Source organism: Rhinolophus hipposideros (assembly GCF_964194185.1).
Source record: "Rhinolophus hipposideros genome assembly, chromosome: 23".
Lineage (NCBI taxonomy): Eukaryota > Metazoa > Chordata > Mammalia > Chiroptera > Rhinolophidae > Rhinolophus > Rhinolophus hipposideros.
The window spans coordinates 3,583,364-3,599,140 of record NC_138069.1 but is presented as its reverse complement, the minus strand read 5'-3'; the positions used below and the strand labels follow the sequence as shown (position 1 = coordinate 3,599,140).

At 40.9% G+C, this 15,777-nt stretch overlaps 1 protein-coding gene across 3 annotated transcripts in view; it reads left to right on the top strand.

The window, feature by feature from the left end:
- The window catches only part of RNF130 (ring finger protein 130), a 114,142-nt gene that overhangs the window by 59,944 nt on the left and 38,421 nt on the right, over nucleotides 1-15,777 (top strand). For all 3 annotated transcript variants that reach the window (XM_081035853.1, XM_081035852.1, XM_081035854.1), the window contains exons 4-5: nucleotides 11,653-11,724; nucleotides 13,596-13,678. In XM_081035853.1, the coding sequence (XP_080891979.1) occupies nucleotides 11,653-11,724; nucleotides 13,596-13,678 (155 nt within the window). The remainder of the gene's footprint in view (nucleotides 1-11,652; nucleotides 11,725-13,595; nucleotides 13,679-15,777) is intronic.

Here is a 15,777-nt window from a genome sequence, read left to right as displayed (position 1 = left end):
CAAGTGGATAGTTTGGTCAGTGTTGCTCAAGAGTCAGAAGTGTCTGGATGCTAATGGTAACCGCTTTGAACACCTCTTGTAATTGTGTAAGTCAAATGTGACTTGTATTCATCTTTTGTTATCAATATATATTGAGTATTCTATTTTAATAGTTTTTTCCTTTCTTAAAATGTGTATACTTTTTTTGGCACCCTCTGTATATGTAATTGGAATTGGGGGCATGTCAGACAAACAAGCACAAAGGAATAAAGGTGAGGACAATAGCAGTTGTCTCACTGGAAGTAATAAAAGGAAACACTGGAGCAACATTTTTAATTTTATATGTACCCCAAATAGCTTTCAAACATGAAAGTGAAATTCACCTATACAGAGCTGAAAGGATGAATCTCCAACAGACTTACACTATAATAAATATTAAAGGCAGTCCTTTAGGCAGAAGTAAAATGGTATCAATGGATATAGGGAAATACACGAAGGAGGAGCAGAAGAAATGCATTTAGTATATGGGTACCTGATTTTTTTCTTATCTAAATTTCTTTAAAAGATAATCAAACAACATCTGATAAGGGATAAATACCAGAAAAACTGCAGCTCAACAGCAAAGCGTTAGTGTGCTTTCTCTGTGGGGTGTTATTTGCTTCGTTTATCTCCTACAGTACTTTTTATAGGGTGTGGTCATATCCTTCTGTTGCTCACATTTAAATGACACGACTTCCTGTCCCTTCGGGAGAACGTGTACGAATGGGCAGATGTGGGCAGGGTAGCTTTCCGCCCTGCATAGCTGGAGGGCCGTCTTCTGCTGCAGTCTCTCCTTGACCCCCCCTCCCTCCCCCAGGGTCCCTTCCCTGCTCAGTCCCAGCTCTTTTTCCCTCGGAGGGCTCTTTCCTTTGGGGAGGGAGCTTTTGTTGGGTATTTCTGTGATCCTCAAGGGCTTGGACCGCCCCAGGTTCTCTGTCTTCCCTCAACCTGTTAGTGGATTCCATTTTATGTTATATTTACTTATCTGTGAACAGGAGTCTGAGAAATTTGTTCCCAGTTTCACTGGTTGTTTCTCAGAGTCATTTGCTGAGGTTTTGTTCAGTGAGGAGTCTCTTTGGCAGGGTCAGGGGAGAGCTGCTTTTTGGTGGTTTCTGGATTCCTTGGCTCTCGGGACTGTCAGAGCCCTTTTTTCTCCACCCCCACCACACCTATTACCTCAGCACTGCTGCTGATTCTGTGTCTATACAGAGGAATGCTACATTTGGTGTGACCCCACCTACTGCAGTCTGGGGTTTGTGGAGATACCCTTTCACCTGGTTTTGTTGAAGATGTTGTCTGTGCTTTTACTTTTACCCTTAAAGTTCCTCTGTGCATTTCTATGAGGAAATTTGGTAAGATTTTAAAAATTACCAGCTACCACCACCTTGCTCTGGTTGACGGCCACTTCAGTCAAGTTTTTTTTGGATTGTACTGAACAATTCTTGTCAAAGCCCCCAAGACCTCTGTTTGCCATCTCCAGTTGTCAATTCCTTGTTCTTCATATACTTGACCTCAAACTTCATACATCCAAAACTGAATTCTTCCCACCCTGCTCTTCCTGCATTTTCCCCATGTGATTAAATGGTGATTTTGTTCTTTAAGCTGCTTGGGCCGAAACCACAGTGTCATCTTTGACCCTTTCCTTCTCTTCTACCCCACATCTAATCCATCTCTCAGATCTACCTTCAGAATATGTCCTATACACTAACACCGAACAATCCAAAAAGGAAATTAAGAAAACAATTCCATTTACACTAGCACCGAAAAGAGTAAAATACTTAGAAATAAACTTAACCATAGAGGTGAAGGACTTGTACCCTGAAAACTACAAAACATTTCTGAAGGAAATTAAATAGACACATAAATGGAAAGACATACCATGTTCATGGATTGGAAGATTTAATATTGGTAAGACATCCACTACCCAAACTGATCTACAGATTCAATGCAATCCCTATAAAAATCCCAGTGACGTTTTTTTGCAGGAATAAATACATCCTAAAATTCATATAGAATCTCAAGGGATCTCGAATTGCCAAAACAATTTTTAAAAAGAACTAAGTTGGGGGTCTCATACTTCCTAATTTAATAACTTACTACGAAGCTGCAGTAATCAAAACAGTGTGGTCCTAATAACTTACTACAAAGCTGCAGTAATCAAAACAGTGTGGGACTGCATAAAGGCAGGTAGATAAAACAGTGGAACAGAATAGATAGCCCAGAAATGAGACCTTGATTATATGGTCAGACAGTTTCAACAAGGGACCAAGAATGTTCAACAGAAAAGGACAGTCTTTTCAACACACAGTTCTGGGAAAACTGGATATCCACATGCAAAAGAATGAAGTAGAGCCCTTCCTTTATGTCATATACAAAAATTTTCTCAAATTGGATCAGAGACCTTAACATAAGAGCTACAACTGTAAAACTCCCAGTTGTACAGTTAGAACAGAACATAGGGGAAGCATTCATGACATTGGAGTTGTCAGTGATTTCTTAGATATGACAACAAACAGCACAAGTAGTAAGAAAATACATAAGTTGGACTACATCAAAATTTAAAACTTCTGTGTATTAAAGGATACAGTTAACAGAATGAAAAGACAAACCACAGAATGTGAGAAAATATTTGCAAATCACGTATCTGATAAGAGGATAATAGTCAGAAGATATAAAGAGCTGCTACAACTCAACAACAAAAAAACAAGTCAATTAAAAATGAGCAAAGGACATGAAGAGACATTTCTCCAAAGATATACGAATGGCCAATAAGCACATGAAAAGATACTCTACATTACTCACTAATCATTAGGAAAATGTAAATCAAAGCTACAGTGAGATACCACCTCATAACCATAAGGATGGCTGCTATACAAAAAACAGAAAACAGTCAGTGTTGACGACATGGAGAAATTTCAACACTGTGCCCTGTTGGTAGGAATGTAAAATGGTATAGCTGCTGTGGAAAACAGTATGGAGATTACTCAAAAAATTGAAAAATGGAATTAGTGAATTACCCAGCAGTTTCACTTCTCGGTATATACACAAAAGAATTGAAAGCAGGGTCTCAGAGAGATTTGTACATCCATTTTCAGAGCAGCGTTATTCACAAAAGCTAAAACATGAAAGCATCCCAAGTGTCCATCAACCAATGAGTGGATAAGCAAAATGTACGTACAGTTGAATATTATTTAGCATTAAAAAAGAAGAAAACTGAGAGACATCATCAAAATGGCGGTGTGAGGTGACCTCTGTAAAGCTCCCCTGGAATTTACAACTAATAGAACAACAATAACTCCACAAAGGACTCGCTGCACAGCAGACCGGCAAGACGAAGAGGCTCACTACTGAATTCACCTAAAGGTGGGAGAAGGACGAGAGCGGGGGAGGAGGGAAGGGAGAAGTGCGGAGACAGAGCCGTGTGGGCACAGGTCGCAGACCTAGCTCAGTGCTCCGAACTCGCTGCATCTCAGAACTACCACAGCTGCGGGAGAGGGAAGAACTCGGACCGCTAGGGCTCCACATATGGCCAAGAGGGCTGAGGGGGCAGCATATAACACGGCTGAACCCAATGCTCATGGCAAAGACCTCGGAGAAAAGACTGAGGGAAGAAGGTTGAAAATGGTGGTTTAAGGCCTCACTGCCAAGTGAAGAACGGAAGCCTTAGGCACTGAGACTAGCCGCCCCCTCCCTACCCTCCCAGAGCTCATCCCGCCCCCACCTGCCAGGTGCTAGAAGCGGAACAGTAGCAGTGTCAGATCAAAAGAACACTATTTACTGTTCTGACAACTGTGGACCACAGACACAGATTCGCAGCGCAACTAGTTCTGGCAAAGGGGAGGAAGCTGTGGAAGTGGGACCGGCGGTGGTGGTGGTCGCCGCCATTGCTCTGGGACACCTCTCAGAACTCACAACCCCGCTCCTGACCCCACCTATCTGGGCGGATCCCTGCAGGAGTAAACAGAACTGCTGAAACATACGGTCTCTGATTCTGGTGCAGAAAGAGCTTTGGAACTTCAAAAGCTCTCCGCATCCCCACAGGGACGTGGCACCCTATGACCCAGGCGAACTGTTAACAGAGGAGAAGCCCTTTTCCCCGGGAATCCCCCCATTTTCTGAGAAGCTGGAAGAGTGCAGAGAAAACATAGCACTACTGTGTGAGAGAGGAAAAAAACTGCTGCAGTCGGAGAAAAAAATAAAACATTCTACCAACAAGTATTGGAAAACAAAAGAAAGACCTCTTCCTATCAACCTGTTGCAAAAGCCACTCCTGTAGATGTCTAGGAAGAGAAATAATCAGTAATTGCCATGAAAAACCAAGGCAACAAGATAGCTCAGAAAGAAAGTGAAAAGTCTCCAGAAAAGGAACTTAAAGGTATGGAAATATGTGACTTAAATGACAGAGAATTCAAGATTGCAGTTCTGAAAAAAACTCAATGAGATGCAAGAAAACACAGAAAGGCAATTTAATAAACTCAGAAACGCAATCAAAGAACAACATGAGCATTTTACGAAAGAGATTGAAATTTTAAAAAAGAACCAAATGGAATTTCTGGAGATTAAGAAGTCAATAGAAGAAATTAAGAATGCAATAACCAGCTTAGGTAGTAGAGTTGACCAGATGGAGGAAAGAATCAGTGACATCGGAGATAGAAACCTGGAAATTACACAGATGGAAGAAGAAAGAGACTTGAGACTTAAAAGAAATGAAAGAACTCTACAAGAACTTTCTGACTCTATCAGAAAGAGCAATATAAGAATAATGGGCATACCAGAAGAAGAAGAAAGAGAGAAGGGAACAGAGAATATATTCAAACAAATTGTTGATGAGAACTTCCCAAACTTGTGGACAGAACTGGATCCTCAAATCCACGAAGCAAATAGAACATCTAATTACCTCAATCCCAACAGGCCTTCTCCAAGGCACATTGTATTGAAGCTGTCTAAAATCAACGACAAAGAAAGAATCCTCAAGGCAGCTAGGGCAAAGAAGACGGTAACCTACAAAGGAAAGCCCATTAGATTATCATCAGATTTTTCAGCAGAAACTCTACAAGCCAGGAAGGAGTGGAACCAAATAGTCAAACTATTCAAAGAGAGAAATTATGAGCCAAAAATAATATATCCAGCAAAGATATGCTTTAGATATGAAGGAGGAATAAAGACCTTTCCAGACATACAGAAGCTGAGGGAATTTTCTAATACACGACTTGCACTATAAGAAATACTAAAGGAAACTATTCGACCATCATCAACAGGGACAATTGGTGGCAACATAAAAAGGGGGGGAGTAAAGGCCTGAGCAGAATATGGGAATGGAGACAGTAAGCGTGCTGAAGCAAATGGAATACTCTAAATATCAAACTTTCTTTTACATAAATGTAAGGGTAACCACTCAAAAAAAAAAATCCAGAATGGAAATATATACTGTAATAAAAGAAGAAATAGAGGGAAACATCATAGAATACCACCACACAGAAATAATACACAGCAACAAAAAGGCAAAGAAACAATGGAGACACAGCCTTACCAGAAAACTAAAGATAGAATGACAGAAAATCCTCACATATCAATAATCACCCTATGGACTGAACTCACCAATAAAAAAGCACAGAGTAGCAGATTGGATCAAAAAACTAAACCCAACCGTCTGCTGTCCCCAAGAGACACATCTCAGCTACAAGGACAAGCATAGACTCAAAGTGAAAGGGTGGAAATTGACACTCCAAGCAAATGGTACCCAGAGAAAATCAGGTGTAGCCATAATGATATCAGATGAAACAGACTTCAGGGTGAAAAAGATAACAATAGACAAAGATGGACGTTTCATAATGGTAAAGAGGACTATACAACAAGAAGACATAACAGTCATCAATATTTATGCCCCCAATCAGGGAGCACCGAAATATACCAAGCAACTACTAACAGAACTAAAGGGAGAAATTGACCAAAACACAGTTATACTAGGGGACTTAAATACGTGATTGACAGCTATGGATCGATCATCCAAACAGAAAATAAATAGCAAAATAGCAGCCCTAAATGGCACATTAGATGAAATGGACATAATTGCCATTTGTAGAGCACTTCATCCTAAAACATCAGACTATACATTCTTTTCGAGTGTACATGGAACATTCTCAAGGATAGACCATATATTGGGGCATAAAAGCACCCTCAGCAAATTTGAGAAGATTGAAATCATACCAAGCATATTCTCTGATCACAAGGCTTTGAAATTGGATATCAACTGGGAAAAGAAAGCAGGAAAAAACACAAATACATGGAGATTAAACAACATACTTTTAAAGAACGACTGGGTCAAAGAAGAAATTAGAGAGATCAAAAGATACATAGAAACAAATGACAATGAAAATACACACTACCAAAATTTTTGGGATGCAGCGAAAGCAGTTTTAAGAGGGAAATTTATATCATTATAGGCCTATCTCAAGAAACAAGAAAAATCACAAATAAATAACTTCATGTTACACCTTGAAGAACTAGAAAAAGAAGAACAAGTGAAACCCAAGGTCAGCAGAAGAAAGGAAATAACAAAACTCAGAGCAGAACTAAATGAAATAGAGAACAAAAAGACAATAGAAAAAAATTAATGTGACGAAGAGCTGGTTCTTTGAAAAGATTAATAAAATTGACAAATCCTTGGCTATACTCACTAAGATAAGAAGAGAGAAGACACTAATTAACAAAATCAGAATTGAAAAAGGGGAAGTATTCATGGACACCACAGAAATACAAAGGATCATGCAAGAATACTATGCAGGACTATATGCCACCAATTCAATAACCTAGAAGAAATGGACAAGTTCTTAGAAACATATAGCCTTCCACGGCTGAACCATGAAGAACTGGAAAATCTAAACAGACAGATCACCAGTAACCAGAAATTGAATTAGTCATCCAGAACCTTCCCAAAAGCAAAAGTCCGGGACCAGATGGCTTCACTAGTGAATTCTACCAAACCTTCAAAGAGGATCTAATACTAATCCTGCTCAAACTCTTCCAAAACATTGAAGAAGAGACAGTACTCCCTAACTCATTTTATGAGGCCAACATTACTCAGATACCAAAACCTGGTAAGGACAACACACAAAAAAGAGAACTACAGACCAGTATCTCTGATGAATACAGATGCAAAAATCCTAAACAAAATTCTGGCAAATCGAATGCAATGATGCATTAAAAAGATTATTCATCACACCAAGTGGGGTTCATCGCCGGGGCACAAGGATGGTTCAACATCCGCAAATCCATCAATGTGATACATCACATAAACAAAATAAAGGACAAAAATCATATGATTATATCAATTGATGCAGAAAAAGCATTTGACAAGATACAACATCCATTGATGATTAAAACACTTAATAAAATAGAAGGAAAATACCTTAACATAATAAAGGCCATCTATGACAAGCCTTCAGCTAATCTCATAATTAGTGGTGAAAAACTGAAGCCCTTTGCTCTACATTCAGGAACACAATAGGGCTGTCCCCTATCACCTCTGCTTTTCAACACAGCGTTGGAAGTCCTTGCCAGAGCCATCAGGCAAGAGAAAGAAATAAAAGGCATCCAAATTGGGAATGAAGTTAAATTATCGCTCTTTGCAGATAACATGATGCTATATATAGAAAACCCTAAAGACTCCACCAAAAAGCTGTTAGAAACAATCAACGAATACAGTAAAGTTGCTGGCTACAAAAGTCCATTGCATTCCTATATACTAACAATGAAATCTCTGAAAAAGAAATACAAAAACAATCCCATTGCAATTGCAGCAAAAAGAATAAAATACCTAGGAATAAACTTAACCAAGGATGTGAAGGATTTATATACTGAAAACTATAAGACATTTTTGAAAGAAATTGAAGAAGACACAAAGAAATGGAAAGACATTCCGTGCTCATGGATTGGAAGAATCAACATAGTTAAAATGGCCACATTACCCAAAGCAATATACAGATTTAATGCAATCCCCATCAAAATCCCAATGGCATTTTTTAAAGAAATAGAACAAAAAATCATCAGGTTTGTTTGGAACCACAAAAGACCCCGAATAGCCAAAGCAATCTTAAGAAAAAAGAACAATACTGGAGGTATCACACTCCCTGACTTTAGCTGGTACTACAGGGCAACAATAATCAAAACAGCATGGTATTGGCAGAAAAACAGACACATAGATCAATGGAATAGAATTGAGAACCCAGAAATAAAACCACATAAATATGGACAGATAATTTTTGACAAAGAAGCTAAAAACATACAGTGGAGAAAAGACAGCCTCTTCAATAAATGGTGCTGGGAGAAGTGGATAGCCACGTGCAAAAGAATGAAACTGGACTGCTATCTGTCACCATGTACCCAAATTAATTCAAAATGCATCAAAGACTTAAGCATAAGACCTGACACGATAAACTGCATAGAAGAAAACATAGGTATTAAACTTATGGACCATGGGTTCAAAGAGCGTTTTATGAATTTGACTCCAAAGGCAATGGAAGTAAAAGCTAAAATAAACGAATGGGACTATATGAAGCTTAAAAGCTTTTGCACAGCAAAAGAAACCATCGACAAAATAAAGAGGCAACCACTGAATGGGAGAAGATTTTTGCAAACAGTGCCTCCGATAAGGGGTAATAACCAAAATATACAAGGAACTCATGAAACTCAACAACAAAAAAAACAAACAACCCAATTGAAAAATGGGAAGACCACCTGAAGAGACATTTCTCCAAAGAGGACATACAAGTGGCAAATAGACATATGAAAAAATGCTCAACATCACTAATCATCAGAGAAATGCAAACAAAAACCACAATGAAATACCACCTCACCCCAGTCAGAATGGCTATCATCAGCGAGACAAACAGTAACAAGTGTTGGAGCGGCTGTGGAGAAAAAGGAACCCTCATACACTGTTGGTGGGAATGCAGACAGGTGCAGCCGCTATGGAAGGCAGTGTGGAGGTTCCTCAAAAATTACAAATAGAATTACCATATGAGATTTATAGATGATGTAATACAGAATTGTACACCTGAAATCTATGTAATTTCACTAACAATTGTCACCCCAATAAATTTTTAAAAAAGAAAAAAAAAAAAAGAATTACCATATGACCCAGCAATCCCTCTACTGGGTATCTACCAAAAAAATTTGAAAACATTTATACATAAAGACACGTGTGTTCCAATGTTCATTGCAGCTTTGTTTATGGTGGCCAAGACATGGAAACAACCAAAATGTCCTTCGATAGATGAATGGGTGAAGAAGTTGTGATATATATACACAATGGAATACTATTCGGCTAAGAAAAGATGATATAGGAACATTTGTGACAACATGGATGGATCTTGAGAGTATAATGCTAAGTGAAATAAGTCAGACTGAAAAAGCAGAGAAGCCTACGACTTCACTGATATGTGGTATATAAAACAAAAACAACAAAAAAATGAGACAAACAAATGAGAAACAAAAATTCATAGACACAGACAATAGTTTAGTGGTTACCAGAGGGGAAGGGATAAGGGGGGTAGTAGATGAGGGTAAAGGGGATCAAATGTATGGTGATGGAAGGAGAACTGACTCTGGGTGGTGAACACACAATGGGATTTATAGATGATGTAATATAGAATTGTACACCTGAAATCTATGTAATTTTACTAACAATTGTCACCTCAATAAATTTTTTTAAAAAAGGAATAGACGAAATAAAGCTCAAGTTTTCAGCGGGAAAAAATATATATATACAGTTTATTTTAAGTCAGTTTTACCTCCGTAAAGCTGATGTTTATTTACATAGATATGTATGCAGAAAACACATCTGGGGGCCCTCATGTATTTAGAGGGTGCCAAAAATGTATATACATTTTTAAGAAGGGAAAACTATTGAAATTGTAATAGTCAATATATACCGATAATAAAAGATGAATACAAGTCACGTTTGACTTCTGCAATTACAAGAGGTGCTCAAAGTGGTTACCATCAGTGTCCAGACACTTCTGATAATGGCCAACTACTGCTTGAGCAATGTTGACTGAAGTGTCCACTTGTATATATTTTTTGGCAACCCCAGTATATGATAAAGGGGATTCAGATTAAGAGACGAGAGGCATAGCAACCAAATGCATTGTTTGGACTTTGTATCCTGATTCAAACAAGCCAACTATAAAAAGACCTTCTGGAGACAATGGGCAATTGTAGTGTAATCTGAGTACTTGGTAAATGATTAATTATTGTTAATTTTGTTGGATAAGACAGTGGGTTTGTTGGACTGTGAAGACTTTATAGAATTATGTAATGCTTGTGATGTGCTTTGAAATCCTCTAGCACGATAAAGGGGGAATAGATGAAAAATACAGGTAAAATATTGATATTTACAGCTGGATGAGAAATTATTTTCTGTGTTTTAATTCCCCCCAAAATTTTGATGTTTTATGATTTTTTTATCTTCGGGATAGAATCCAAGGTCTCCCTTTTAGCCACCAGTCCTGCTCTGTCTCAGCGTCTGCCTCTCAGCAGTTCAGGACATGGTTATGTATAGTGACCATCTCTCTCCCTGTGCCTGTGTGCACCTGTTATCCCCATGTAATTATTAATAGGGCCTTCTGACTGTTGAAGCATGCTAATTTGAACAATAAAGTATATGCCCACCTTAGTTAAATCGTGCTATAATTTCCTTCACATACCTGCACTTCACACCTGTTTGTCTTTACGAGATTATTCCTTTGTCCAGAATCCCCCTCCCTACCCCTGTGCTTTCCTTATCTGACTCCTTCCTGCTCAGTTTTCCAAGCCTTAGCTCAGGCATCATTTCCTCAAAGCTCTGCCTGGCATTGCCCCTCTGCCCTATCCCACCCCCCTGCATTAGATTGCTTCCTTTGTGCTGTCATGCCACCTGGGCACGCTGTGTTACAACAGTGATTAAAAATGTGCTTACTGGGCTGTCCCCAATTCAGTTTGCTTTTCAAGGTTCGAGGTCCACTGTCTTTTCACCTTTGGGTCGTTGGTGTCTGGTAATGCTAGCAATGTCTGGCAAAATGTTGGGTAAATCCCACCTTAAGATTTTCTGACTTAAACTCGGATAAATGAGAATAACTCAACCCTAGGAAGGTAAATACATCTCTCTGAGATCACGGAGCGTTGTAGAGGCAGAGACAGAGGTAGAACTCCTGGCCGCATTCCTTCTCCCTCACTGGCTGAGGGGATGAACTATTTCAAGGAGCATTGGATGTGTCCTCTTACTAAGACAGAGCTTATACATCTAATACTGGGGTCCTTGAGCAGAATAGAAAAACTGTTAGAACAATGGTAGTAGCTCTGACATGTATAAGAAATAGATTTTGACAATGCAGTGATATTTCAAATGCTTATTACACACAAATGTAGTGGCCTTTTAACTGTATTCCCTTTTAATTATTTAACCAGAATACTGAATCTCGGGAAAACTGCCAGTTTTTCTAATTTTTCATTTGCTTTTTTAGCGCCCTCTCATATGCAGTGACACGGAGAGTTATGTAGGATATTAGGGACTTTATACATTTAATTATTGTAAAATAAAGAACATTATCCAGAGATCTTGCACTCAGTGTCTGTTTTTCTTTGCAACTTTCATAGCGTCGTCTTGGAGATGCAGCCAAGAAAGCCATCAGCAAATTGACAACCAGAACAGTGAAGAAGGGTGATAAGGTACAGTAATGAAATAAGTTTGACACTATAAAAATAATAAAGTAGTTTTGCTTTTGATTTGGTGGGAGAGAATATACCCTACCTATTTGTGTCTCATTATTGTTAGAGTATTATTTTTCTCCACATATTCTCTCTAATGCTTTATTTTGAACTAGTTTCTCTTTGAAATCTTATTCTTAGTATGCCTGCTATTTCAAGGCTCTCATACAGTGCTCCGCCTTTCCTGGGCTTTAAATGCCCTTGCCATGATTAGGTTCACTGGATGACTTAGTGTTCCCTTAGCTGTGGTGCTCAACAGAGCTTTCTTCCACCAAAACCTAGCGTTCGTTTGGGAAGAACTCTAATGGGGCAGTTGGTACCCTGAGTAGCCAGGAATATGCATTGTCTTGCTATGCTTCCTGAGACTTTGCCACGTCTCCTTGATGTTTTATTGTTTCAACAGTTAGATGGAGAACTGGAGACCCACATTCCAGGGGAGTATCGGCTCCCAGAGGCTTTCTGTACAGTGGGCCTAGCAGTTTGCAGGAAGAGCACAGGATGTCAGGGTTGGGCCTGGTGGCCTAGGGGGACCGGATCAGAGAGGCAGTGACAGGCTGTGGCTGAGACCGCTCAGCACAATTCCCCAGTCAACTCTCAAGTTATGCTAGAGCCCCGCTTCTGCTCTGTAAGGGCGAAACAGCAACTTAACGTTAGACTCTACATTCCACATAGTCAAGGTTATCGCGAATGAAAAAGTTGCTTCTCTGGAAGCCTGAAACCAGAACTCTCCTCTGTCTCACACCCAGCTCTAACGTTTTAACAAAGAGCTCTGCAGGATTGTTTCAGGTGATTCTGCATCCTCAGTTTTACCACTTTTTTCACCCGACTCATTTTTGTTCCCGCTGCCTTGACAGCACCACATGTAGTTTTCTGTGACACATTGTCAGTAAACTTCACTGTACGCTAAGGAACGAGAAAGGGAAAAGCACTTGCAGAAAATGTAAGCAGCATTACAGCAGCTGCACTGGAATGTGAGGAGCGGTCACCCATGCAGATAACATGATCTTGGCTTGGTGGCCTTCCACTGCCACATTAATTTGAAATTCCAGGGAGCTGGTCTAAGCTACCCATCCTACATCCTGCTTTGTCCCTCAGGTAGCACAAAACAATCTTATTAAAACCAACACCTCTTAGTGTGTGTCTCCTAGACCTGCCAAGAGTTGTCCCACTGAGTTTCAGTCCAAGTGGCAGTGACATAGCAAATAGTATCACCTTTCCTGGCTTACGTTCCTGGACATACTGTTTTATGAAAATTCAGGGGAACCATCCCCAGCCCAGAGGAGGAAGGAAATCAGTTATCCTGGAAGACCGGACACCTGGCTGACTTCTTGACTTGTGATAAAGACCCAGTGTCAAGTTGAGCCCATGAGCTCTCTACCCCAAATCTGTGACCACCCTTGGGGCAGGTCTCTGGATAGCAGTCTTCTGGGAGCCCATCAGTCATTGCTGCTGGCACTGAGCCACGTGGTCAGGCGTGCTCCCAGTGAGCGCCCAGGTCGTGGACAGGGTGCAGGGACACCTCCGAGACCAGCATAGTGATGCAGCAGGAGTGGGGAGAGGCTGGGGTCACCGTCCCAGGTGACAGCTGCTTTGAATCTTGAAAACAATTAGAATTCTGACTTCTAAGATGTTTCACAACAGAATTAGTATTCATTGTTACAATACAGTTTAAAAACAAAATAGATTGGCTTAGGTATGATTTGGGTTGACACAGTTAAGCAAATGGAAACATATTAAGGGTTTTTTTTATACGTTTTCACCTTAATAATCATTTGTTTCCCGTAGTTGTTAGCGTTAGCCTGTGACTTTGGTCCCTGTGCTTTTCATTTCAGGAAACAGACCCAGACTTTGATCATTGTGCCGTCTGCATAGAGAGCTATAAGCAGAATGATGTTGTCCGGATTCTGCCCTGCAAGTATGTCAACTTTCTTTGTTTCAAAAAGAATGCTACTAATGTGGTTTGTATGTCTCCCTTTCCAAGTGGGTATCCCACTGCTTTTGAGAGCCACCTCACTGCACATGGCACGTGGGAGCTGCAGTGTGGTGAGTCATGTCCCCTAGCCAGACTGACTGCACAAGCCTCGCTTTAGGAGAAACTCTGGACAGAGCCGCAGCCTAAAGAGCACTAAGGTCACAAATGTTCCATGCTGTGACTTCTCTGGGTTTCCGGGCTCGCCCCTGTTCCTCTCCTCCTTGAATCAGCAGCACATCACCGGCCCTCGATAAGGCCCTCGATAAAGCAGCAGCAGAGCTCAGGGGCGGGCCGCCAGAGCCCCCGGGGCTTGGATTATGCAGGGCAGTGCGGCACTGTGTGCACCTCCAGTCAGGTGGCACGCTCTTTGTGGCTTGCATTTCCTACCTCCTGGAAGAGGGTCAGAGTTTTCTTTGCATGTTCACTGAGGAACAGTGAAGCCAACAGTGCGTGCCTGCCAGGGCCACACAATTCAGAAAGGTCTGCCTGGAACATCGGCACTCCTTACTCGGTGCAAACCTCCCTCCAGGAGGGTGTTCACCTGCACTTTGGTGCCCTAAATAAAGCACATTTTCTTCATTACCTTGTGGATTTCCATCGTGGCGCTGTCCCATGCGAGAGAGTCTAACACAGGAAGGTACACAGTTCCGAGCACTGATTGGAAAAATACGAAAGCACCTATTGAGAAGCCTAAAATCAAAGGTTTTCCCCTCTTCTTCCCCCCTGTCCTTTACAACATCCACACATCTCTGACCTTCTCACAGTGCAGGAGGTGTGAATGAATAAAATAATGAGTAGCCATTGTCTCCATGAGCCTACTGGTATTACTTTATTCACAAAGTGATCTATTTTGAGATTAGAAAGATCTGTTTTTTAAAAAATCACGGAAGTGAAGAATAATTCCATGCACTGAAACAGAAAACCAAGATTCTGGAAATCAAGCCTTTGTAGTCTGCACATGAAGGTGAATCTGTAAAACTTCATGTAAGCTGTCTTACAGGAAATTAAATTATGCACTTACCAGTTTGTCTTCAGCTGAAGTCTTTTACAGTCTAAAACAAGAGGCAAAAGGAAATACACATACAAATACAAATCAGGAAAGTAGACTGGGAGTGTACATCATAAAACATAGTCAGCTGTTACCTGCTTTTCAGAAATCTGTTTTTTTAAATACCAGTTTTTACCTGCATAGATTTCTTTTGACACTAGAATGACCAGGAAGAAAGCCAAGTCTTTCCAATTCTCCCTGTTTCAGTTCAGGGTCCCCCAGAAGCATCTGGGACCTAGGAACAAGGGCCTCCAGATCCGTTCACGGTTATCACTAATATGAGAATGTCTTCCTCAGGGGGCCTCAGCCGAAAACATTAATGTGGGCAGCTTGCTCCCCATTCTCTCCATTCCGTAAGCATTGGTTAAGGGTTTCATTGTTAGTTCTTTTTACTTAATTTAGTCCAGTGCTTTCCAAACCTGACTGCCTCACAGTCTGTGGGGAGCTTTCCGAAACACATCCGCAGAGCAGCTGGGCATTTTGTATTGGGTAAGCTCCAGGGTGGTTCCCATGCTGCAAGGCCACCCTCCACGGACGCCCAGAGTTCTGGTTGGTCTTCACCGTTTCTGTGGCTGCGCCTGCCTCCCAGGGTGTCGCCTCAACCTCTGTGTTTGTGGTCTGCTTTTGAATATTAGGGTTTGGGCAAACTTGACAGCACCCCTTTGCACCCGAGTTACGGCACCGCTCACCCCTGCCTGCCTGTGTGTCAGAGCCCCCCACCGCCCGTGCTCTGGAGCAGGATGGAGCTTTCTCTAAGCTGCACTGCACAGCCTGCTCAGCAAAGCATGTCACCTCACTGAAATGGTAACAGCATGATTCCCAGGGGTAGTAAAAATTGACTTTGCACATCGAACGACATTCTGTGGGACCCGAGTTGACAACTTTTGACCTGGATCCAGGTTTCTCAGCCTTGGCACTGTTGACATCTGGGACCAGACCATTCTTTGTGGGGAAAGGGGGCTGTCCTGTGTACTGCGGAATATTTATCAGGATC